This window comes from Mustelus asterias, chromosome 14 (genome assembly GCF_964213995.1).
Source record: "Mustelus asterias chromosome 14, sMusAst1.hap1.1, whole genome shotgun sequence".
Taxonomy (NCBI): domain Eukaryota; kingdom Metazoa; phylum Chordata; class Chondrichthyes; order Carcharhiniformes; family Triakidae; genus Mustelus; species Mustelus asterias.
In genome coordinates, this window is record NC_135814.1 from 96,269,348 (window position 1) to 96,294,041 (window position 24,694).

Here is a 24,694-nt window from a genome sequence, read left to right on the forward strand (position 1 = left end):
CCGTCTCCTCCCTCCCTCCCTCCCCCCCCGTCTCCTCCCTCCCTCCCCTCCCCCCCCGTCTCCTCCCTCCCTCCCCTCCCCCCCGTCTCCTCCCTCCCCCCCCCGTCTCCTCCCTCCCCTCCCCCCCCCCCGTCTCCTCCCTCCCTCCCCCCCCTCCTCCCCGTCTCCTCCCTCCCTCCCCCCCGTCTCCTCCCTCCCTCCCCCCCGTCTCCCTCCCTCCCCTCCCGTCTCCTCCCTCCCTCCCTCCCCCCCCCGTCTCTCCCCCCACCCTCGCAGATCTTGTACGTTTCAATAAGATCCCCTCTCATCATTCTAAATTCCAATGAGTACAGACCCAGAGTCCTCAACCATTCCTCATACGACAAGCTCTTCATTCCATGGATCATTCTTATGAACTTCCTCTGGAAGCTTTCCAAGGCCAGCACATCCTTCCTCAGATATGGGGCCCAAAACTGCTCACAGTACCCCAATGGGGTCTCACCAGGGCCTTATACAGCCTCAGAAGTACATCCCTGCTCTTGTATTCATGCCCTCTCGACATGATTGCTAACACTGCATTTGCCTTCCTAACTGCCCATTGAACCTGCACGTTAACCTTAAGAGAATCTTGAACAATGACTCCCAAGTCCCTTCGTGCTTCTGATTTCCTCAGCAATTCCCCATTTAGAAAATAGTCTATGCCTCCATTCCTCCTTCCAAAATGCATAACCTCACACTTCCCACATTGTATTCCATCTGCCACTTTGCCGACTTTCCTAGCCTGTCCACGTTTTTTTTTTGCCTTTTCCTCCCTCCCGTCCTTCCTCTCCCTTTTCCTCCCTCCCTCTCCATCTCTTCCTCACTCACACACACTTGTTGGAATTTAGAATGATGAGGGCGGATCTTATTGAAACTTACAGGATACTGCGAGGCCTGGATAGAGTGGACGTGGAGAGGATGTTTCCACTAGTAGGAAAAACTAGAACCAGAGGGCACAACCTCAGGCTCAAGGGACGATCCGTTAAAACAGAGATGAGGAGGAATTCCTTCAGACAGAGAGTTGTGAATCTGTGGAACTCTTTGCCACGGAAGGCTGTAGAGGCCCAGTCAAAAGACAGAGATCAATAGGTTCTTAATAAGAGGATCAAGGGTTATGGGGAAAAGGCAGGAGAATGGGGATGAGAAAAATATCAGCCATGATTGAAGGGTGGAGCAGACTCGATGGGCCGAGAGGCCTAATTCTGCTCCTTATGGTCTTATGGGAGTGAGGAAAAGAGGGAGGGGAGGGAAAGAGGGATGGGGGGGGGGGGGGGGGGGAAGAGATCCCTGTGCAATTAAGCACACGTTTTGAAGATCTTGCCTTGTATTTGTACACATAACCTTAGTTGTGCAAGAGATTTTCCTTGTATTTATATACGTACAAACTTCAGTCACACAGAGGTCTACCTTGTGCGAGAATACCTCCAGATCTTCATTTTGCAGATATCTCCCTTGTATCCATGCAGACTTCAGTTAGGCAGAGAATTTCCTTACACTCTTATACTTCCAGATCTTTTTGCAGAGATCTCCCTTATTGTTATATGCATGGAGACTTTCGTCATGCAGAGATCTCACTTAGATTTCCCTTATAGTTTCCTCACACAATTTTGTTTATGCACAGAGGCGTCCACTTCAGTTAAAAGTACATCTTTTGTCATGAGAAATAGCAGGAGTAAGCCATAGTGCCCTATGAGCCTGCTCCTTCATTCATTAAGATCATGACTGAACTTCAATGTCAAGTCCACTTTCCCACGCTATCCCTGTATCTCTTGGTGTCCAGATCTCAGTCTTGAATATGCTCGATGATTGCCTGTGCACAGGCCCTTAGGATAGAGAATTCCAAAAATATAACTCCCTGAATGAAGACATTTCTCTCATCATCTTCCTAAATGGCCTTTCTCTCAGACTCCCTAGTTCTATACAGCAAGGGAAACGATTTCTGAGCATCTACCTGCGCGGTTACATATTTACACAGATTTTTGAGGTGGTTCCCTTGTAATTGCACATAGATTTTGTACAGCGATTTGGGCAGCGATCCACCATTCAGCCATATCTGCTTGTTGCAAGAAAGATCTTGGGAGAGGGTGCTATCTTTTCTATATTTACATGGAGATTTTAGTGACAGGGGATAGATGTCCTATATGGCTCAACCCCATTATACAAGGAAACCTTTCAAACCCTCGTAGTTCAGTTTCTAACTGATTCTGGATACTGATTCTGTCTTTGTTATAGATGAGCGTATTGGCTGAAATGCATATGTCATTAAATAGGAAAATTAACATTGAGTGTTCAATCGGGCTAGACACCTTCATTGGTAAATGACAGTTTTATTCATGTCCTGTCCCCATCTGCTCAATCAATATGTTGTGATCTGTTTAGGTTTTCTTTCGTCCTGACTTTATCCAATGCTGTGCTGGTTAACCAACCAAAACAGTGAATACAAGGGTGGTGTTAAGTGAGCCGGTCTACCCGGTTAGAGGGAGGATTGTGCATGTGTCTTACTCCAGATCTTTAGAAACAGGAGTCGACCACTCGGCCCTTCGAGCGTTCTCCACCATTCATTATGATCATGGCTGATCATATTCGATATCCCTACCCGCCTCTCTCTTTCCACCCCCACATATCCCTTGATCCTTTTATCTCCAAGAGCTATATCTAATATAGAAATGTTGTACAGAAATCTTAAGTCATTGTTATGTCAATAGAGCAAGCCATAGAAGATTCTTCCATTGAAGTTGATTGGAGAGAAAGTTGGCGTGTGGCTTGAATGGGAAGTGGCGATGCGAGCCAGATGTGATGTTTTTTGTCATGGTATCGGGATATAAGGAGACGAGTGAGTTGTACCATTTGCAAACTTGAGAAAGATCACCTATCTTGTGATGTCCAGTTAGTAATTTGATTGTGTGCATCAACCCGGTGAATGCAGTGACATTAAGGTGATGCCTTTTTTTATTCGTATTACGCACTAAGCCCCATTCACGTATCACCCCTGTGCTCACTGACTGTTGTTTTTTCCCAATCTGACAATGCCTTGAATTTGTAAGTTCTCCAATCCCTATCTCTGTAATCTCCTCCAACCTTGTGAAAGCTCTGCTTCCTCCAATGCCGCCTGCTCCCACATCCTCACTTTTGTCACTCCCATTGGCATGCCTTCAGCTACCTCCCCTTCCCTAAATCTCTCATTCCTCCTCTAAATAACTCCTCTTTGACCAAGCTTGTGGTCACCTTTCAAAATACCTCCTTCCTTGGCTTGGTTCAAATATTGCTTAGGCTTTTTACTAAGTTTAAGTATTTGTAGGTCTTTTCAAATTAGTTTTTATAGTTATTTTTATGAAGTGCAGTAGCTGAGGGAGCTATAATATATTTACTTCCCTGCTCCAGTGCTCTGATGATTTGGTGTGGGATCATCTAGAATCTAAACCCGCCGATTTAAAATAATGATGGCAGAATTTGACTTTTCAGTTCTACATGGTAATGGGGCGGCACGGTAGCACAGTGGTTAGCACTGCTGCTTCACAGCTCCAGGGAGCTGGGTTCGAATCCCGGTTGGGGTTGCTGTCTGTGTGGAGTTTGCACATTCTCCCCGTGTCTGCATGGGTTTCCTCCGGGTGCTCTGGTTTCCTCCCACAGTCCAAAGATGTGCGGGCTAGGTTGATTGTCCATTCTAAATTGCCCCTTAGTGTCCCGGGATGCATAGGTTAGAGGGGTTAGTTGGTAAATATGTCGGGATATGTGGATAGGGCCTGGGTGGGATTGTGGTTGGTGCAGACTCGATGGGCCGAATGGCCTCTTTCTGCACTGTAGGATTCTATGATTCCATAATCACGGCTAAAATTTCTGCGTAACTTCCTAGCAGGCTAAATGACCGCAGGGTTTCTCGAGCAACAATTATGCATCAGCCTCATGTACGTGTTGACTTGATGCTGTTCTTTGCACAAGGTGCTGAAGTTAAAGCATTGAGTGACCCACTTGTATACGATGGTTTGTTGTATAAGCACATTGTTACAAGGAGTAGCGGGACACCAACCCATGCTTATAGCTTCCCCAGGTAGTGTGTTCCTGCTCTTGGCTGGGCTATTGTAAGGGGAGGAGAGCATTGCAGAGAGGAGGCCGCTGGTATTGTGAGAAGATTAGGCGGTTCTTTTCCGTGCTTCTAAAAAGAGAGGGCAGAAAATTGACAAGCAAGTCACCTGTGATCTCAATTGCAGCCTAGGTGCCTTGTGCACAATGCTAGGGTGTATTTAAATGTAAAAAAAGCAGTTTTCGTGTGGTATTTGGACTGCATGAGATAGCATTGAGTGTGTGCTTTGGGAATCCTATGCTTGCTTCAGTCTAGCTGCTTAGATCATTCAAAGAGGCTGGCACTGGCGCGATTGGCAAAGTGGCCTCCTTCAGTGCGGTGATTCAGTGGTTAAGCCACTTGCGTTCTATTGCATTGTAAACCAGTTTAATATTGATAATCGTCATACCCGTGCTGTAACCTCAACTGATCACAGCTGATCTTTCCAAGGCTGGGAATCGACCTAGTTTTTATTCATTTGTGGGACATGGGCATCACTGGCTGGGCCAGCATTTATTGTCCATCCCTAGTTGCCCTTGGAGGGCAGTTGAAAACCAACCACATTGCTGTGGCTCTGGAGTTACATGTAGGCCAGACCGGGTAAGGACGGCAGATTTCCTTCCCTGAGGGACGTTAGTGAACGAAATGGGTTTTTCCGACAATCGACAATGGTTTCATGGTCAAGAGTAGATTCTTAATTCCGGATATTTTAAAATTGAATTCAAATTACAGTTTCTGCCATGGCGGGATTCGAACCCGGGTCCCCAGAACATTAGCTGAGTTCCTGGATTAATAGTCTAGCGATAATATCACTAGGCCATTGCCTCCCCTTCTGGTCCATTCAGATCAGTTGCACAGTGGCATCAGCAGCTGAACGATTGAGAACTATGCTGTGTCTCTCATATTTGTCCTTAAATTCACTCCTTTGATACATGGTGGGTGTCCACAACTGGGACCGAATTGGTGCATAAACAAACTGTGATTTCAGCTTGGATTTTGAGTTAAAAGAAGAGAGTTATTGGATAGTCCCATTCATTGTTGTTTGAGATTCTCCCTGTGAGATCCCTTGCACCTGTAGTGCTAGTTTATCCTGCCCTCCTGAACTGTGCTTGATCTGCAGTCATTTCTGGATCGCTGTCCAGCAAGCCCATCTGGAGCACATGAGGGTGTCGAGCAAGAGCTGGGCTGGCTGTAGCCTGCTGCTATTGGCTATGTGAGCTGATATGGGAGGAATAGCAGTGTTGGTCGTTTCCCAGTCTGCAGAATCCCAGCATGGGTTATCAGAACAATAGTGGGGTGTACAGTCCCTGGAATGTGTGCTGACGTTCAGTTAGATCAGTGGTTCCCAAACTTTTTTCACTGGGCCGCACTTTCGGAATAAAAATTTGCTCGCGCCTCACCAAATTTTTTATTGATAAGAAATACATTCAAAAACAGCTCCTAGCAGTGCTTGATTCATAACATAGAACACAACTACTTTATAATATGATCATGGGACATCCAGAAAGTATAAAACAATGCAGCTGCATAAAAACATGATTCATTCCCAAAATATACTTAGACGAGCCTCTTGCATATGTAACCTTAAGTATACAAACTCAATGTGAGGCGTGAGCTTGTTTTTGTCGGGTTTTGTCATTTATATTGGGTCTAATTTGAGACAAACAAACTCTCATCTCCTCATCAACACAAAGAAGCCTTTCTCTTTTCTGGTCTTTGATATTTGTCAGAGCTGAAAATCCCTGTTCACAACAATATGTCGTGGAGAATTGTAGAAGGATAGCTAATGCACTTGAAGAGATGCGTGGATACTGTTTCTGGTTGTATATCCAAAAAGAGTCCAGTGGCATACTCCCGTGATTCATTTTCAAGGTGCGATCACTCGAAATGCAGGCCATTTCCTCCTCCTCATCCAATGTCAGACCTGAACAGCTGGAATTCGCAAAGGGGTCTCTAACCCAGTCGAATTTTTCTGTCGACAACGATGGGAAGTAATGGTCAATCTTTTCTACCAGTGTTGCAAGATGTTCCTGTATGAAGCTGTACAATTCATTGCTCGTTTTAAAACTTTTTACCAGTGGGAACATTTCGAGGTTATGTTGCATCGCTCTTCCGAGCCAGAGCTGAAGCTTCTTTTTGAATGCAGTTAGTTTGTCTGTAGTTGTGAGGATATTGTCATCGCGGCCTTGCATACTGACATTGAGCACATTCAACCGGGAAATGATATCGGCCAAATATGCCAGCTTTGCACACCAGTCACTGTCATCCAGTTGATGGTACAATGGGATCCCTTCTTGTTCCAAACATTCTCTTAATTCGTTCTTCAGTTCCAACACCCGATTTAAAACTTTTCCGCAGGACATCCAGCGAACCTCCGAGTGCAGAATTCGGCATTGATGTTTTGATTCCATGTCTTTGCAGACTTGAGCAAATAACCGCGCCTTTAGTGGTTTTGCTTTGATGAAGTTCACAATGCACACAGTCTGATCGAGAACCAACTTCAAATCAGCTACAAGGGTCTTGGTGATTAATGCCTCTCTGTGTAAAAAGCAGTGAGTTGATATTACATCTGGATTTTTCTGTTTGATGAGTGCCGCCAAGCCCCTCACATTCCCTATCATACATGGCACTCCATCCGTACAAATTCCAATACAAGAATCCCATGAAATCTCAACTTTTTCCAAATACTCAGACAAGGTTTGGAAAATATCTTGTCCTCTGGTATATTTTTCAAGTTCCTTGCAAAATAGAAACTGTGTGATTATTTCGTCATTGTGAATGAATCTGATATAGGCAAGCAACTGTGCTTTTCCACTAATGTCGGTCGATTCATCAACTTGAATGGCAAATTTGGAATTCTTCATACTTTCGGAAACACGCTTCTCAATATTAGCTGACATATCAACTATTCTTCTGCGAATTGTATTGTCAGACAAAGGAATTTACATAACTTCATCACCAAATCATCACCAAACAAAGTTTTCACAATCAAGCTGCAGGCAGGCTGAATCAATTTTTCAGCTATTGTATGTGGTATTGTCTGTTGAGCAATCAATTCAGCCACTTGGTAAGATACAACCTGCATCTTATCTGAGACTGTCATTCGTTTTTCAAAATATGATTGTTGGCATTTCTGCTGTTCCAAAAGCCTTTCAAAATATTGAACATCCTTGTTTGCCTGATTTCCATGTTTTGACAGCAGATGTCTTTTCATCTTGCTTGGGACCATATTGGAATTGGAAAGCTTCTCACCACAGATCAAACACATAGGCCGAGGTACGTTTTCATCTCCAGTCCATGTGCAACCGAGACTCAGATAGCTATCCATATATTGTCGACAAACTCTCTTTTTTGGAGGTTTGCTTGGGCCTGCTACTGTTGTAGAATTAAACGACTCTTCTTCAGCACTCTGTTCGAATGGCGATCCTGGATCACAACGTGGACTCGGATCGTCCTCAGCATCACTTGATGCTCTTGTTCTCACTTTGGAAAAATATCTATCCATGTTTAAATGTTTCTTTGATTGTCCTTGAATCTTCCCGTCACACTTGCCATCCTCTCTCGCTGCACCAGTGTGGCGCACCGCACCCTTTGGGAACCACTGAGTTAGATGATGGTTGACCTGTATTTTAACTCTGTTTCCGAACCTTGGTTCCGTAAGATTTCCGTACCCACTCTTAATCTATCAAACTCAGTTTTGAATTTTTCCGTTGAATCACTCCCAGCCTCAATACCTTTTTGAGGAAGAGAGTTCCAGATTTATGTGAGAAATATTTCTGGCTATCACCCCTGAACGGCTTAGCTCTAATTTTAAGGTTGCGCCCCCTTTTGTACCCTTTCCTCACTCAAACTAACCATTGAAAAAGGGTCCAGCGCCATGCGAGAACAAGAATCATAGAAACCCTACTGTGCAGAAGGAGGCCATTCGGCCCATTGGGTCTGCACCGACCATAATTCCACCTCGGCCTTATACCCGTAACCCCACATGTTTACTCCATTAATCCCTCTAACCTACACATCCTGGGACACTAAGGGGCAATTTAGCATGGCCAATGCACCTAACCTGCACATCTTTGGACAGTGGGAGGAAACCGTAGCACCCGGAGGAAACCCATGCAGACACGAGGAGAACATGCAAACTCCACACAGACAGTAAGCCAGGCTGGGAATCGAACCCAGGTCCCTGGCGCTGAGGCAGCAATGCTAACCACTGTGCCACCGTGATCAAGACATGCCCGGAGAGAGGGGAGTGGGAGAAACCATGCAGCCATATGAAGTAAATTGTGTTCCTTATTAACTGTATTCTGCCGTCGGTGCACATTGTCTTCTGCCCTGCGTTGTTTAATCATGGAAATAGTTTTTCAAAAGTTATTAAATTTTGGCAGTGATTTGTCGCTGCAGATTTGTCTGGAAGTGCCAAGGGGGAGGAAGGTCAGAGGGATGCTTTGAACCACTGCCAGTTATTTCTTACTGTGATTTGAATTTGTGTGAAATAACATCAGCAGCGCTTACAACCGATGTTGGTGTCCAGTCCGGATAGGATGAAGCATATTGCTGGATATTTTTCTTTAGCTCTTCCATGTTACCCATCCTTGACTCTGCCAATCATCTCCTTAGCAGCCTCCCATCTTCTACCTTGTGTAAACATCAGCTCATCGGAAACCCTGTTTTCCGTATGTTAACCCTCACCGAGTCCTGCCTATCCATCACCGACGTGTTTGCCAAACTACTCTTGATCACGGTTTAGTAACACCCCTGTTTTCGAATTCTCATCCTTGTGTTCAAATCCCTCGATGGTCTTGCCCCTCCTTTGCAACTTCCTCCAGCCCCTCGACCCTCCAGGATCTCTGTATTGGGGTACTCATGCACATTCTCGATTTTTCTCCTCTTCACTGTTGGTGGTTGTGCCTATAGAGTTTCACAGCATGGAAACAGGCCCTTCGGCCCAACTTATCCATGCCGCCTTTTTTTTTAAACCACAAAACTAGTCCCAATTGCCTGCATTTGGCCCATATCCCTCTATACCCATCTTACCCATTTAACTGTCTAAATGTTTTTTAAAGGACAAAACTGTACCCGCCTCTATTATTGCCTCAGACAGTCACCACTCTCTGTGTGGAAAAAAATTGCCCCTCTAGATCCTTTTGCATCTCTCCCCTCTCACCTTAAACCTATGCCCTCTAGTTTTAGTCTCCCCTACCTTTGGGAAAAGATATTGACTATCTAGCTGATCTGTGCCCCTCATTATTTTATAGACCTCTGTAAGATCACCCACCCCTAAGTCTTCTACGCTCCAGGAAAAAAAGTCCCAATCTATCCAGCCTCTCCTTGTAACTCAACTATCAAGTTCCGGTAGCATCCTAGTAAATCTTTTCTGCACTCTTTCTAATTTAATAATATCCTTTCTATAATAGGGTGACCAGAACTGTAAACTGTATTCCAAGTGTGGCCTTACCAATGTCTTGTACAACTTCAACATGACGTTCCAACTTTGGCCAAGAGCCTGACCTCGGGAATGCTTCCCCTAACCTCCCAACCCAATTTATCCTCCAATGATCCTTTAAACCTCTCTCTGATCAAACTTTGGTCGCCTGGGCGAATATCTCCTCCTTGTGGTTGTCAGATTTTGACTGATAAAGCGCTTGTCAAGTGCCTTGGGGTGTTCTGCTATGTTAAAGGTGCTAAATAAATGTGAGTTGTTGTTGTCGCGACCAATCTTTAATGAGTTTGATTTTCCGTCCACTGATTAGGGTGTTGTCCCGTTGAGAGAAGAAATGGTTCTGACAGAAATGAGTGCATGTCCAATGAAGTTTCCAAACTGCTTGTCAAGTGGATGCTGCGTTGGTTTGGTTTAATACAGTGCCATTTCCAACATTATCCCATGTTTACTACATTCCTTTTAATAGAAGGTGTTGCATTTATGTAGCTTTTATCATAACCCAAAGTACTTTACAGCCAATGAAGTACTTGTTGAAATATAGCCCGTTATAATGTAGGAAACGCAATAGCCGCATAGCGCACTGCAAGCTCCCGTAAACAGCAATGTGACCATATTACCAGTTTCAGCACTAATTGTTGAGGGATAAATATTGGCCAGCACATTTTGTAGAACTCCTCTGCTCCACTAAATACCATGAAACCTTTGGGGCCATGGGGGCGGCACAGTGGTTAGCACGGCTGCCTCACAGCGCCAGAGACCCAGGTTCGATTCCCAGCTTGGGTCACTGTCTGTGCAGAGGCTGCATGTTCTCCCCGTGTCTGTCTGGGTTTCCTCGGAGTGCTCCGGTTTCCTCCCACAGTCCAAAAGGCGTGCTGGTTAGGTGCATTGGCCATGCTAAATTCTCCCTCGGTGTACCCGAATAGGTGGCGGACTGTGGCGACGAGGGGATTTTCACAGTAACTTCATTGCTGTGTTAATGTAAGCCTACCTGTGACTAATAAATATAACTTTAACTTTTATATCGACCGTTGAGACATCTGAAATATAGCACCTCTGTCAGTGCTGCACTCCTACAGTACTGGTAAAGGCCTTGTGTTTGGTTTTGTGTACCGCAAGTGAGGCTTGAACTCATAGCCTTCTCTCTTGGATGCGAGTGCTCCATGTGGAACCATGTCTGACTGGGGTGTAAATACAGCTGTTCTCATTCTCACCCTGAGGCTTGTCAGTGGCCAGCTGTTGTAAGAATCTAGATGGTTGTTGGTAGGTCATCCGACTGTGGACAACCTGGCAGCTGAACCCAATCCTGCCCTCCTCTGGTGTCTCCATATACATTCGGGAGTCATTGGGAACATGAATTCTGTTTCCACCCCTCCACCTCAAACCCAGGGACCCTGAGATTTTCTGAGGTTTGGGCACCACCCCACATGCTCTAATCCCAAGTCATGGTAGGTTGGTGCCCCAGCACCATGGATGACTTGGCACAGGAAGTCTTTTGATATTCGAATATACTGCAGTGTGCTTTGTGATGCTTTAGCCCAGATACAATAGTGAATTAAAAGGGAAGTGGGAGGGGCAGTGTGGCTCTGCATTTCAGGAGGGAGGGGTTTTGAGTGCTGAGGGAGGTGAGACTGGGGGAAAAGAGGAAGAGGGTGGTGGTGGGAGAGACTGGATCTTCGAGACGAGCACAATTTCTCCTTTTCAGCAGCAGTTCCGAGGCAGCACCAACACCTCTCTTAGTCAGAAAGTCCCATCCCAGGGATTTGAGCGCACAATCTAGGCAAACAGCCCAAATTCAGTACTGATGGAGAGCTTCACACTTATGGGCCCCCCTTTCAGAAGCCTGGCCATCATTGGCTGTGAGGCAGCAGGCAGTCACTGTGTCGCCGCGCCGCCCATGGTTTGCAGGGTTAATTGGTGCTAAGTGGGAAGAATTTGAGGCCTCAGCAATGAGTGAGTCTGGTCAAACATCAGCAGTACCTTCCGTATTGGGGCATGGGCTGGCTCGTTTGGATACGAGTGTATGACAGAGAATCGGCCAGTCACCAGGCATGTTATTGGAGATGAGTTAGACTAATTACCACAGCGGCTCCAGAAGGAAGCAAAATCTGCACTGAATCAAGATTCAGTATGGTGTATTTTTCCAGAGCATCAACTGTGGATTTTAGTTCCATTCTGAAGTCTTTTGTTAACTGATAAATTTGTCTTAACAAATAGTAGTTAATATAAAACAGAAGCCTTGACTCTGAGGCTGTTGTCACAGTCTGTCCAGTACTGGTGTCGTGTCATGCTGTTTAATGCTGGAAAGTTTGATTTAAAGGTACATCCTCGGGTTTTAACCCCCTTGTTCCCATTTCGGGATGAAGCATCCTAGAAGACTCGTGCTGAACGTACAATCCAGGTTGCAGTGTTATATGGCTGGGGGTCACGAAGAACAGTTGTGAACAGTGTCACTTACCTTGTACCGCGTACAATGTCCTGATCAGCCTTGAGAACAACACAGATCATACTTGTGCTGCCCCTGCAAATCTGCAGGTGGGCCTGTCCACATACCCACTGGTCTTTCCGTGTCTGATGTGGTCTTTGGATTATTGAGGGGTGGATGACCTGCCGGTCTACCGGGTAACTTGGAAACTAATTAACTTTTTGAGAGTGAAAGTCATCCTCTAATATTTAATTTCCGCTCCATTGCTTTGTCCCTCTGTGAGGTGAGCATTTCTTTCTCAGGTGATCCCATTAATGGTCTCCTGGTGGTGTGTCACATCAGGGCACTGTGAATCTGATTTCTGTTCTGCACTCTGCAGCTTCCCTGTGAGAAAGCGCTGCACTCTCAGTCCTGACTCTGGGTGAGCTAAGTCAGTCAGTCACACCACATCGAGCAGCCGATTATCGCTTCGGCCACAATTTATTTTTGTTTTCCTGTTATTTTTAGACAGTGCGGCCTGCAAGGAGGAAGTACCAAACAGCGCAGTAAGAGAGCAGGTTTCACATCAATCGAGTAGTTAGCAACCCCAGGACACTTTCACCAGCTGTGTATGCACTAGCTTTGTGTACATGTCTGTGTTATTTCATATCTTGCCTGTGCGCACTTGTGTGTGCACCCTCTTGGGGGTCCCTTTTTCCCAATCTGCCCCACCCGCCTTAAATCCATGTGTGAGCACTCTTGCTCAGTGCTGTTACTCTGGGATGGAAGGCCCCATTGGAGCAGATGATTTTGTTGCAGCGTTATATTGCCGTCCCCACCCAAATCATTTGAAGTTTTGAAGGGCAGCGTTTGTTTTGGAAATGGTGTTTGAGTTGTAGGATCTGACTGCTACAAAGATGCTTCCAAGATTTCATTGCAGAAGGCAGGCTGGGGATTGAGTCAGTGGATAGCACTTGTTTTTCATTGCCCCAGAAGGTTTGGCTGGGTGGGGTTCAAGTCCCACTGCAGAGAGCTGAACATTCAACCTATGCTAAACCACCTAGTGCCAGTACAATGGGAGTGCTGCACTGTCAGGTGCTGTTTTTCAGAGGAAACCTTAAACTGAGGCCATGCCTGCCTTCTCAGGCAGGCATACAAAAGTTTCCTTCGGGCTATTTCGAAATAAAAGTGGCGAAGTTCTCCTGGGATGTCCTGGCCAATGTTTTTATCCCTCATCAATGATCTGGTCACTGTTTGTTAATCATAGATTCCCTGCAGTGCAGCAAGAGACCACTTGGTCCATCGAGTCTGCACCAACGTTCTGACCGAGTATCTGACCCAAGCCCTATCCCCGTAACCCCACACATTTACCATAGCTAATCAACCTGCAGATCTTTGGACTGTGGGAGGAAACTGGAGCACCTGGAGGAAACTCTCTCAGACACGAGGAGAATGTGCAAACTCCACACAGACACTTGCCCAAAGCTTGAACCTGGGCACCTGGTGCTGTGAGGCAGCAATGCTAACTGCTGTGCCACCCAAACATTGTGGAATCTTCCTGTGTGTAAATTGGTTACTACATTTCCTACATTACAGCAGTAGCTACATTTCAAAAGTACTTAAAGCACTTTGAGGTCGAAATGCAAGTTCTTAATTTCTTGGACAAATAATCCACCAACACAGTGCCTGTGAAGTGTGAGCACTTAACATCGTTGGTGGACAGCGGGTAAAACCAAGGTATATTGATGCTTCACTGGAGTTTTTCATTGTCGTTTCAATTCTGGGATTTTTCTTTAGACAACGCATTGCGTCATAGATCTCAGGCAGGTGTGCTTTTGTCATTGTAGTGTCAGTGGTACAATGTTTGATTGTGTGATCCAGCTGTCTGGCTGTGAAGCGCTTGTTTGCCGAGGGGGAGTTTTGAGATATCTCTAAGCATGAACGTTGTGTTGGGTGAGCTGAGGTGGGTGATTAATGGTTGAAATCTTTCCAGGCATCAGTGGGAGAAGAGGAAATTTTGGACGGGAAGCAGGTTAGATAGAAATGGAGGAGTCTGAAAGTGTGGCTCGTAGGTAGACAAGTAATCCATACAAGTTGAATAATCGCCATAACCAGATGATGGGAAGGAAGTGAAGGTTGGGCTAAAAATGTGTTGACAGGGGAGACAGTGGCATAGTGGTGTTGTCCCTGGATTAGTAATCCAGAGACCTAGGTTCATGCTCTGGGGGGACTCGGGTTCGAATCCCACCACAGCAGATGGTGAAATTTGAATTCAATAAAAATTGGTGATGACTACGAAACCATTGTCGATTGTCGGAAAAACCCATCTGATTCACTAATGTCCTTTAGGGAAGGAAATCTGCCGTCCGTCCTTGGTCTGGCCTATGTGTGATTCCAGAACCACAGCAATGTGGTTGACTCTTAAAATGCCCTCGGGGGATGGGCAATAAATGCTGGCCCAGCCAGCGATGCCCACAACCCATAAATGAATAAAACGGTGTAATGTATGGATCACAATTTGCCAAGGTTCACATGTGAAGGATTGGCCCTTGTAGAATATTGGTGGCTCGGGAGAGCTTTTCTGTAATGCAGCACATCTACTTTTAATTACTTGACTCTTGGCTGCCCTGTTATACCCCTAAATTTCGGCATCTTTCTGTCTGTCTTTTCTTTAAGGTACACCTTAAACGTGCCTTTTTGATCAAGCTTTTAGCTACTTAATGTCTCCTCCTGTGGCTCGGTCTCAAATTTTATTTGCTAAAGCCTTGGGATGTTTTACGATGTTAAAGGTGCTACCTAAATGCAGTTCATTATTAATCAAATGCACACTACCTTCTGTCCAAATCTCCCTCCCTACGTCAAATTTCCTTCAGTCCTACGTCATTCCGAGACCTTTACATTATTCTTTTTTCTTGTGTTTCCTTGATTTTAATTACTGCACCCCCTTCCCTCCTTTGACCTCTCCTTTAATATGCTCCTTAAAATCTACCTCTTCAAGCTTCATTATCATTCTTCATGTATCCTGTATCGCTCTGTGTCAAATGTTGTTTGTTAATGTTCCTGTGAAGCACATTGGGATGTTTTGGCGAAACGTTGCTGTGTAAATGCACTGTGAAAACATGTGCAGCTCACACCATGATGATGTTGTGTAAAGGGGTGTCACTTACTTAGATTGTGTTCTGATAGCTCTTGAGGCAGAACGGTTCCGTTCTGAAAACCAGCTGCTGTCTGATCTCCCGTCTACATGTTTGGTATGAATTCATGAGGGTGACACAGTGGTTAGCACTGCTGTCTCAGCGCCAGGGACCTGAGTTCGATCCCCCGGGTGTGGAGTTTGCATGTTCTCCCTGTGTCTGCGTGGGGTTCCTCCGGGTGCTCCGGTTTCCATCCACAGTCGAAAGACGTGCGGGTTAGGGTGCATTGGCTGTGCTAAATTCTCCCTCGGTGTACCCGAACAGGCGCCGGAGTGTGGTAACTAGGGGATTTTCACACTAACTCCATTGCAGTGTTAATGTAAGCCCACTTGTGACACTAATACATAAACTTTGAAGCTGAATTGGGTTAAATGAAATGTCCTTTTTCAGGCAGTAGCCAAACTAGTCTACTGCAGTAGCCACCGATTTGCACTAAATCGATTCCCAGTCAATAGTCCGGTTCTGCTCCTGTTCCTTAATTGATAGCTCTAATAAATGCTGGGGAGAGGGGTCTGTTTGATGCTGTGTTCCCAAACCGTTCTTTATTGTCTGCAATCTGTGTATGCTCCGGCCTAATCAAAAAGAACGCCTTCACTGTAGCGGTTCAATTACTGGACTAAAAATCCGGAGGCCTGGACAAATAATCCAAAAGAATGTTAATTCAATCCCTAGCACAGCAGGTTTGAGAAGTTGAATTTCATTTCAAATCCATGTAAACTGACCACGCAGCTGCTGACTCTCAGAAACTCAAACTGGCTCACAAAATGAAACCTTGCTCAGTCTGACCGAAATGTGCCTCCCAGTTCAGAAGCCATCATTGGCACAGCCACGCGGTGCATTGGAAACTCGGGCTGCCAGCAGCGTTCACAATCCTGGTCCACGTATGAGGAATTTGAGCAGTGTGGGCCACTTCCCCATGGGTCGATATTTGTGCACGAGCTGATACTCGCTGGATACTGTATTCAACCCTAAAGCAGGAAGGCTGATCTCTTTCCCATTACCTGTGTTTCTCCACTGGATCAGCACAATATCAGACAAAGTAGAAATGGTTGAAACCTACAAGCTTTTAGGTGTCCAGATCACCAAGTACCTGTCCTGGTCCCCCCATGTCGACAGTATACTTTAGAAAGTCCATCAATGCCTCTACTTTCTCAGAAGACTAAGGAAATTTGGCATGTCAGCTCTCATCAACTTTTACAGGTGCACCATAGAAAGCATTCTTTCTGGTTGTATCGCAGCTTGGTATGGCTCCTGCTCTGCCCAAGACCACAAGAAACTACAAAAGGTCGTGAATGTAGCCCAACCCATCATGCAAACCAGCCTCCCATCCATTGACACTGTCTACACTTTCTGCTGCCTCGGCAAAGCAGCCAGCATAATCGAGGTCCCCACGTGCCCCGGACACAGTCTCTTCCACCACCTTCCGTCGGGAAAAAGATACGAAAGTCTGAGGTCACGTACCAACCGACTCAAGAACAGCTTCTTCCCTGCTGCTGTCAGACTTTTGAATGGACTAATAAATTAAGTTGATCTCTCTCTACACCCTAGCTATGAGTGTAACACTACATTCTGCACCCTCTCCTTTTCTTCTCCCCCGATGTACACTATTAACGGTATGCTTTGTCTGTATAGCGCGCAAGAAGCAATACTTTTCACTGTCCCAATACATGTGACAACAAAACATCACATTCGTTCACAACCCTTTGTAGTGTGGTGCAGTTTTTGAAATAGCTGTTTGTATTGAGACGATTTAGAGAAGCATGTAAAAGTTTATAGGACGTGTATGAGTTGGAAAAGGTGCAGAGAAGTCAGCAGGTAATTTTTAAAATTTATTCATTTATGGGATGTGAGTGTCGCTGGCTGGACCAGCATTTACTGCCCATCCCTAACTGTCCTCCACTTCAGAGGGCATTTGAGTCAACCGCAGTGACCCCCAACCAGTGGGTCTGGGGTCACATGGAGGCCAGACCAGGCGAAGGACATTAGTGAACTAGAAGGGTTTTTACGACAATAGTTTCATGGTCATCATTAGACTTTTAATTCCAGATTTTTATTGAATTCAAAATATCACCATCTGCTGTGGTGGGATTTGAATCCGGATCCACAGATCTTTTCCCTGGGTCTCTGGATTACTAATCCACTGGCAATACCACTATGCCACCGCCTCCCCGCATAATGGAGGGTGGTCTTCAGTGATAGATGTGCACCAACAGCAGATGAAACCTGGAGTGTTAACTTGTTACTTGAACCTTGAGCATGAATTTAAATTGAAATAAAGTAGATTTACAAAGAGTATTTTTAGAAAAACATACATACCCCATGGGACTGCATGGTTGGTAAATGTGTCATGAGCATTGAAGGTGCAATTGGATATGAGGTTGAATTACCAGAGAATGAGATGTGTAGATTTACAGCACAGGAGGAGGTTATTTGGCCTATTGTGCCCATGTTGGCTGTAAAAGAGCTATCCGGTCTAATCCTATCTTCCGTTTCTGTGGTTTGTGGCATCTCAAGTGCACATCTAAATGCTTTTTTAATGTAATGAGGATTTCTCCCTCTGTCACCTTTTCAGGCTGTGAATTCAAAGCCTTGACACCCTCTGGCTGAGAATATTTGTTCTGAATGTCCTTCCATCAATTACTTCTAAATAATGACACCCCCCCCCCCCCCCGCCTCCAATCCCACTGCTCAAGCTAAAAACCCCCCACCCCCACCTCACCCAATCCCACTGCTCAAGCTAAAATTCTCTCAATCTGGCAACATCTTCATGAATCAGTTCTGTATGGTTTCTCACGTGGTCACATCCTCCTCGTGTGGTGACTAGAACTGTATACAATACTTTAGCTGTGGCCTAACTAGTGTTTTGTGCAGTTCTCGCATAACCCCCTGATCTTGCATTCCAGGCATTGACCAATAAAGGGCAGGAAGTCATCCTGACCACCTTATCTATTCAGGGATGTGTAGACATACATTCGAAGATCCCTCTGTTTCCCTACACTATAACATTATGTATCCATAATGCATTACCTCACACCTCTCCCCAATTGAATTCGATTTGCTGTCACTTTTCTACCCATCTTTACTAATCCTTTGATATCTTCCTTCTGGCCACAACTTTCTTCCTCAGCATCAATCGCAGCCAATTTTATCATCATCTGAAAACTTCTTATTCATGCCTCCTACATTTAAATCTAAACCATTGATATTTAATGCAGGGGATCTAGTGCTGAGTTCTGCGGAGCCCCACTGAAAACAGCCATGTAGTCACAAAAATATTTGTTAATCTTTACTCTTTGCTTTCTGCCACTCAACCAGTTTTGAACCTAACTTGCCACTTGGCCTTGTTACTCATGAGCGTTCAATTTTCTGACGAGTCTGCCAGTAGACAAGTTGGTGGAATGAACAGACAGGTGGCAGATGAAGTTCAATGCGGAGAAGTGTGGGGGAGGGATGCAATTTGGTATGAAGAACAAAGAGAGATGATTCAAAAACTGGGTACAATTCTAAAGAGGGTGCAAGAGCAGAGGGCCCTGGGTGTCGGTGTGCAGATACAAGCTTGGTTTCCTCACTGCTTCTATCTAACCGAGATCTGACCAGATTAACTGCCTTGGCTTCTTCTGAGCCAGCCTTACTGTCACCAACCTCCATGTCCCCAGGGGAAAATTGTCTCATGTCCTCCTTCCCAATCGATATCCAGTGAGCTCGACTGAAAGGTGCGACTATAAGAATGTATAGTGATGTTGTACCTGTGCTCCTTGTTCTTCTAGGTGGTAGAGGTTACGGCTTTGGGAGGTGCTTTCGAAGAAAACATGGCGCGACAGAGGATGTTACAAGTTTATTTCAACTAGTGCACACTTTGTGGGTCAGGTATTGCAATCTTGGATATTCCTGGAGGCTGTGTTGTTGGTAGAGTGGTGCATCCTGCCTGGGTTCTGGGTAGGGCTGCAGATGCAGATGCATTCACCGATGGTACTGTCTACATATTAGTTACCGGATTGGATCTTTTAGAATTGTTTTGAGGCCTTTCGTATTTTGAAGCTGCTCCCTTTGAAAGTGGTCATTTAGCTTTGTGTATGCTGAAGGAGAAGTTCCACAACAGTATTGTCTGCCTGTGCAGTTAATGCATTTCACGAGATTGTGGCTGGGATCTCCCTTGATAAATGGGGATAAGTTTTCACAGATGTGTTTTTTGTTGGCATGTGGGGCCAGCCTTATATTTACTGCCCACCCAGAGTTGCCCTGAGAATGAATCGGACGTCTGAATGGCTTGATGATCACCCTCAGAGGGCAGTTGAGAATCAACCACTCCAGCGTGGCACTGGAGGCATGTATAGACCTGACAGCATAAGGACTCTGGGTTTCTTTACCTAAAGGGCATTAGTGAATCAATTGGATATTTATCACATCCAATAACTTAAGGATTACTTTTACCAATAGCAATTATTTAGAACAGTGCAGAAAGAGGCCCTTCGGCCCATCAAGTCTGTACTGACATACGAGAAACACCTGAACTCCCACCTAATCCCATTTCCAGCATTTGGTCCATAGCCTTGAATGTTATAATGTGCAGGGTGCCAATCCAGATACTTTTTAAAGGATGTGAGGCAACCCGCCTCTACCACCCTCCCAGGCAGAGCATTCCAGACCGTCACCACCCTCTGGGTAAAAAAAATTTTTCCTCGCATCCCCCTAAACCTCCCACCCCTCACCTTGAACGTATGTCTCCATGTAACTGATTTTACAACTAAGGGGAACAGCTGCTCCTTATTCACTCTGTCCATGCCTCTCATAATCTCGTACACCTCGATCGGGTCGCCCCTCAGTCTTCTCTGCTCCAACGAAGACAACCCAAGCCTTTCTCCATAACTTAAGTGTTCCATCCCAGGCAGCATCCTGGTGAATCTTCTCTGCACTCCCTCCAGTGCAATCACATCCTTCCTATAATGTGGCGACCAGAACTGCACACAGTACAGTGTCCTCACCAAAGTTCTATATAATTCCAACATGATTTCCCTGCTTTTGTAATCTATGCCACCTCTGATAAGGCGAGTGTCCCTTTTTCATTTTCTTCTTTCCTGATTTTTCAAATGCTGGGATATGAAGACCCATTTGCTGAATTATTAGTTCCTTCAGTAAGACGAGTGTCGCCAGTGCCAGTCATTTCACTTCACTTTCCCACTGGTGTCCAATGAAATCTCTGCAACAGTCCAAACATTTCTCCCAATTAAATTTGTTTATGTATTTAATTTCATGGATGTTATTTGGGGATTATCAAAGTTAAAGTTTATTTATTAGTCACAAGTAAGGCTTACATTAACACTGCAATGAAGTTATTGTGAAATTCCCCTCGTCACCACAGTCCGGCGCCTGTTCGAGTCAATGCACCCAACCAGCACATCTTTCAGAATGTGGGAGGAAACTGGAGCACCCGGAGGAAACCCATGCAGATACGGGGAGAACGCGCAAATTCCACACAGACAATGACCCAAGCCGAACCTGGGTCTCTGGCGCTGTGTGGCAGCTATGCTAGCCACTGTGCCGCCCACAGTTTATGATTGGGAAAGAGGTTTTCACACTGAAGATGTTTTAATGAACAGTCAGTCTTTCTCAATCATAGAATCCCTACAGTGCAGAAGGAGGCCATTCAGCCCATCAAATCTACACCGAAAACAATCCCATCTCAGCCTTATCCCCGTAACCCCACATGTTTACCTTGCTAATCCCTCTAACCTACGCATCCTGGGACACTAAGGGGCAATTTAGCATGGCCAATGCACCTAACCCGCACGTCTTTAGAATGTGGGAGGAAACCGGAGTACCCGGAGGAAACCCACGCAGACACGGGGAGAACAATACAAACTCCACACACACTGACTCAAGCCGGGAATCGAACCCGGGTCCCTGGAGCTGAGAGGCAGCAGTGCTAACCACTATGCCACCCAGATGTTCCCTTTGATCCCCAGGTCAGGGCTGGATAGGTGGTGGGTGAGAGTGGCGCTGATGTTGGTATCTGGGTTCTGGTACGGGTCTGTGGCATCAGTTGTGGCATAGCGGGTGCATTCTCTCTTCCGAGCCAGAGGGCTGTAGGTTCAAGTCTCGCTCCAGAGACTTCAGCACAAAATCTTGGCTGACACTCCAGTACAGTACCAAGGGAGTGCTGTGTTGATGGATATGTGAGGTGTTCAACTACGTCTGCCCTCAGGTGAATGTAAAAGATGCTTTGGACAAAAGCAGGGAATTTCTCTCCAGTGTTTTGGCCAATATTTTTCCCTCAACCAATAGCATTCACACAGATTAACTAACTGACCATTGTCCCGCAGCTGTTTGTGGGACCTTGCTGTGTCAACCTTGGCAGCTAAGTTCCCCACACTTCAAAAGTACTGGATTGGTTGTAAGATGGTTTGGGTAGTAAAAAGCCTTGTACAAATGGAAGTGTCTCTTTGTGCTGACCAGGGATTTAAAAAAGGCTGCGAGAGTGCTCGAAGAGTGAGGGATATTTGATCCAGTCTTCCTCCTAGGTTTGCAGCCATTTATTCTGTTATTAGCTCCGAGTTCACAAGCAGGGCACTTTTCCAGTTCCAACACCCAGTGGGAAGCGCAGGCAGAGGGGATAAGATTTGTGTGGGCGTGGTGCCTCAAGTGGCTTCTGTTTGGTTTCCCAGGGAAGGTTATGTTGTGTTTTCAGCAACCAATGCCCTCCTTCAGCCCACTCCAGCAGTTCTGCTATGCTAGCCAGTTAACATTATTTTCTTCCAACATTCCTCCAGATCATGCACAGTATATATTATTTTGAGATTGCACCTGGCTAATTTGTATTTCTGGATGGATAGAACGCTGTACTGTGACAATCGGTATTTAAGAATAATCTTTATTCAGCAAGAACAGCGTGCCATTTTACTATGTCCTTTAACTTGGTGAAATGTCCCAACCAGCTCTGCAGGAGTGTTATCAGACAGGTGAACAAAAGCTTGGTCAAGCTGGTAGCATTGTCAAGCTGTAGAGGGAAGTGGAGAGATTCGGGGAGTGAATTTCAGAGCTCTGCTTTTAATAGTCTTTTCCCCATTGACCTGCGAACAAGTCAGAATGCCAATGTCCTAAAAGGAACTGGAGGGGATTAAAGGCAGTCACCGGGACCCTTTCCTGTTGCTGTTAGTCTCTCCAGGCTCGCCGGCTTCATTGTATCTTTCTGAGAGTTAATTTGAGTATTTTCAGGAAAAGATGCTAATCTCACGGAATTGTGCTCTCAATCAACTGTCTTTCACGGAGATTTCGGCATGGTGTGATATTGTCCTCAATTCATATAAACCGTGAAAAATGTGCAGCGATTGTTTGAGATTGTAGGCTTCTCTCTCCCAAACTGGCGTTGCGGAACATGCGAATGGTATCAGCTTATCTGTAATGTGGCAATGAAAGCAATTGGTTAAGAATATCACAAGTACCGGAAACTGCTCACATTCTGTTTCTTTGATCATTTGCATCGAAGTTGGAGCACTAAGCAAGGTGGCACAGTGGTTAGCAAGGTGGCACAGTGGTTAGCACTGCTGCCTCTCAGTGCCAGGGACCCAGGTTTGATTCCCGGCTTGGGTCACTGTTTGTGTGGAGTCTGTACGTTCGCCCCATGTCTGCGTGGGTTTCCTCCGGGTGCTCTGGTTTCCTCCCACAGTCCAAAAGACATGCTGGTCAGGTGCATTGGCCATGATAAATTTTCCCTCAGTGTACTTGAACAGGCACCGGAGTGTGCCAACTATGGGATTTTCACAATAGCTTTGTTGCAGTGTTAATGTAAGCCTACTTGTGACACTAATAAATTAACATTAGTAGCAACACTAGAGGAAAGTGATCCTCTTCACATGTAAAGCCTGAATTATACTCGTCTGGCAGGCAGCCTCTTAATTTCACTTTGTTTTGGCAAGGAAACTAAACTTCCGAATCAAATCTGACTCATATGTGACTCGAGTCCTACACCAGTGTGGCTGATTCTGAGCTAGCCTAACTAGCCCCCTCAAATTATAGGGATGGACAATAAACTGTGGCCTTGCCACTGACTCTCACTCCTGATGGTCAGCTACTTGAGAACAGTACTATCATGGTTATATTACTGGGCTGGTAATCCAGAGGCCTGGACTAATGAACTGGATATTAGAATTTAAACCCCACCACTGCAGCTGGAGAGTTTCAGTTCAGTTAATTAAATGAATCTGGAATTAAAAAGCTCAATTAATGTACAGGACCGTTGGTGAGATCATATCTGGATCACTGTACTGTTTTGGTCTCCTTATGTGAAAAAACTTAAGTGCAAGAGAAGGTTCACTTGACTCATTCCTGTGACTGAGAGGCTTATGTTATGAAAGCTTGGACAGGTTGGGCCTATTGGGATTTAGAGGAGTGGGAGGTGATTTTGTAGAAACATTTTTTTTCATTCATGGGACATGGGTGTTGCTGGCTGGGCCAACATTCATTGCCCATCCCTAGTTGCCCGAGGGCAGCTGAAAGTCAACCACATTCGTGTAACTCTGGAGTCACGTGTAGGCCAGACCGGGTAAGGACGGCAGATTTCCTTCCCCAAAGGACATAAGTGAACCAGATGGGTTTTTCCGACGATGGTTTCATGATTATCAGTGGATTCTCAATTCCAGATTTGAAAAAAAATTCAAATTCCACCATTTGCCAAGATGGGATTTGAACCTGTGTCCCCAGAACATTAGCTGAGTTTCTGGATTATCTGAGTATCTAGCGATAATACCACTAGGCCATCGCCTCCCCAAACATGCAGGTTCCTGAGGGAATTTCGTAGGGTAGATATCGGGAGGATTTTTACACTTGTGGGAGAGATGTGAACCAGGGGACACCGTTTAAGAATAAGAAGTCTCGAGTTTTAAGATAGAGGTGAGAATTATTTTCTCTGCAAGGGTCATTAGTATGTGTAATTATCTTTCCCAGGAAGTAGTGGACACGGGTCATTGAATCTATTCAAAGATAGAGTTAGACAGACTTTTGGTAGTCAAGGAAGTTGCTGTGATCTTCTTGAAGGGTGGAGCAGACTGAAGGGCTGAATGGCCTTCTCCTAATAAGTCTTATGACTGTGTACCTGTCTGATTGTCATAATAAAAACCCAACTAATTCACCAGTGTTATTTAGAGAAGGAAATCTGCCCCTTTTACATAATCTGGCCTCTGTGACACCACAACAAAGTAGTTAACTCTTAATCGCCCTGTGAAATCCATTTGGTGAAGACAAGTATTAAATACTGAGCTTGCCAGTGACAACCACATCCCCTGAATACATTTTTAAAAAAGCGTAGGCTTTGTACTCCAGTCTCTGTGGTGGGACTTGAACTCTCAACCTTCTGGTTCAGAAACGAGGATGCTACCACAGAACCACAGCTGAGAGAGACACAGCTGGCAGAAGAATGACTTAGTGCTGCCATCATGGACTGTCTTCAGCATCATTCCGTTAGAAGTTTCCTTGTATCGACGTGACTTCCTTTTCAACCTGATTTTTTTTTTACTTAAACAGCGGTGCCAACGGCAAGAGAACTGACTGGTTGAAGCCGCTGAGTTTGATATGTTGGGGCAGGTGAA

The 24,694-nt window shown here is 45.4% G+C and overlaps 2 protein-coding genes across 2 annotated transcripts in view; both read left to right on the forward strand.

The window, feature by feature from the left end:
• LOC144503984 (Krueppel-like factor 7) overlaps positions 1–16,085 on the forward strand; it is a 73,014-nt gene extending 56,929 nt beyond the window's left edge. Inside the window, exons 4-5 of the mRNA XM_078229134.1 lie at positions 5,199–5,291; positions 15,917–16,085. Coding sequence (XP_078085260.1) covers positions 5,199–5,291; positions 15,917–16,085 — 262 coding nt within the window. The remainder of the gene's footprint in view (positions 1–5,198; positions 5,292–15,916) is intronic.
• Positions 16,086–18,878: 2,793 nt separating this feature from the next.
• The window catches only part of ino80db (INO80 complex subunit Db), a 113,672-nt gene continuing 107,856 nt past the window's right edge, over positions 18,879–24,694 (forward strand). Inside the window, exon 1 of the mRNA XM_078228922.1 lies at positions 18,879–18,980. The gene's annotated coding sequence lies outside the window, so the exon portion shown is untranslated. The remainder of the gene's footprint in view (positions 18,981–24,694) is intronic.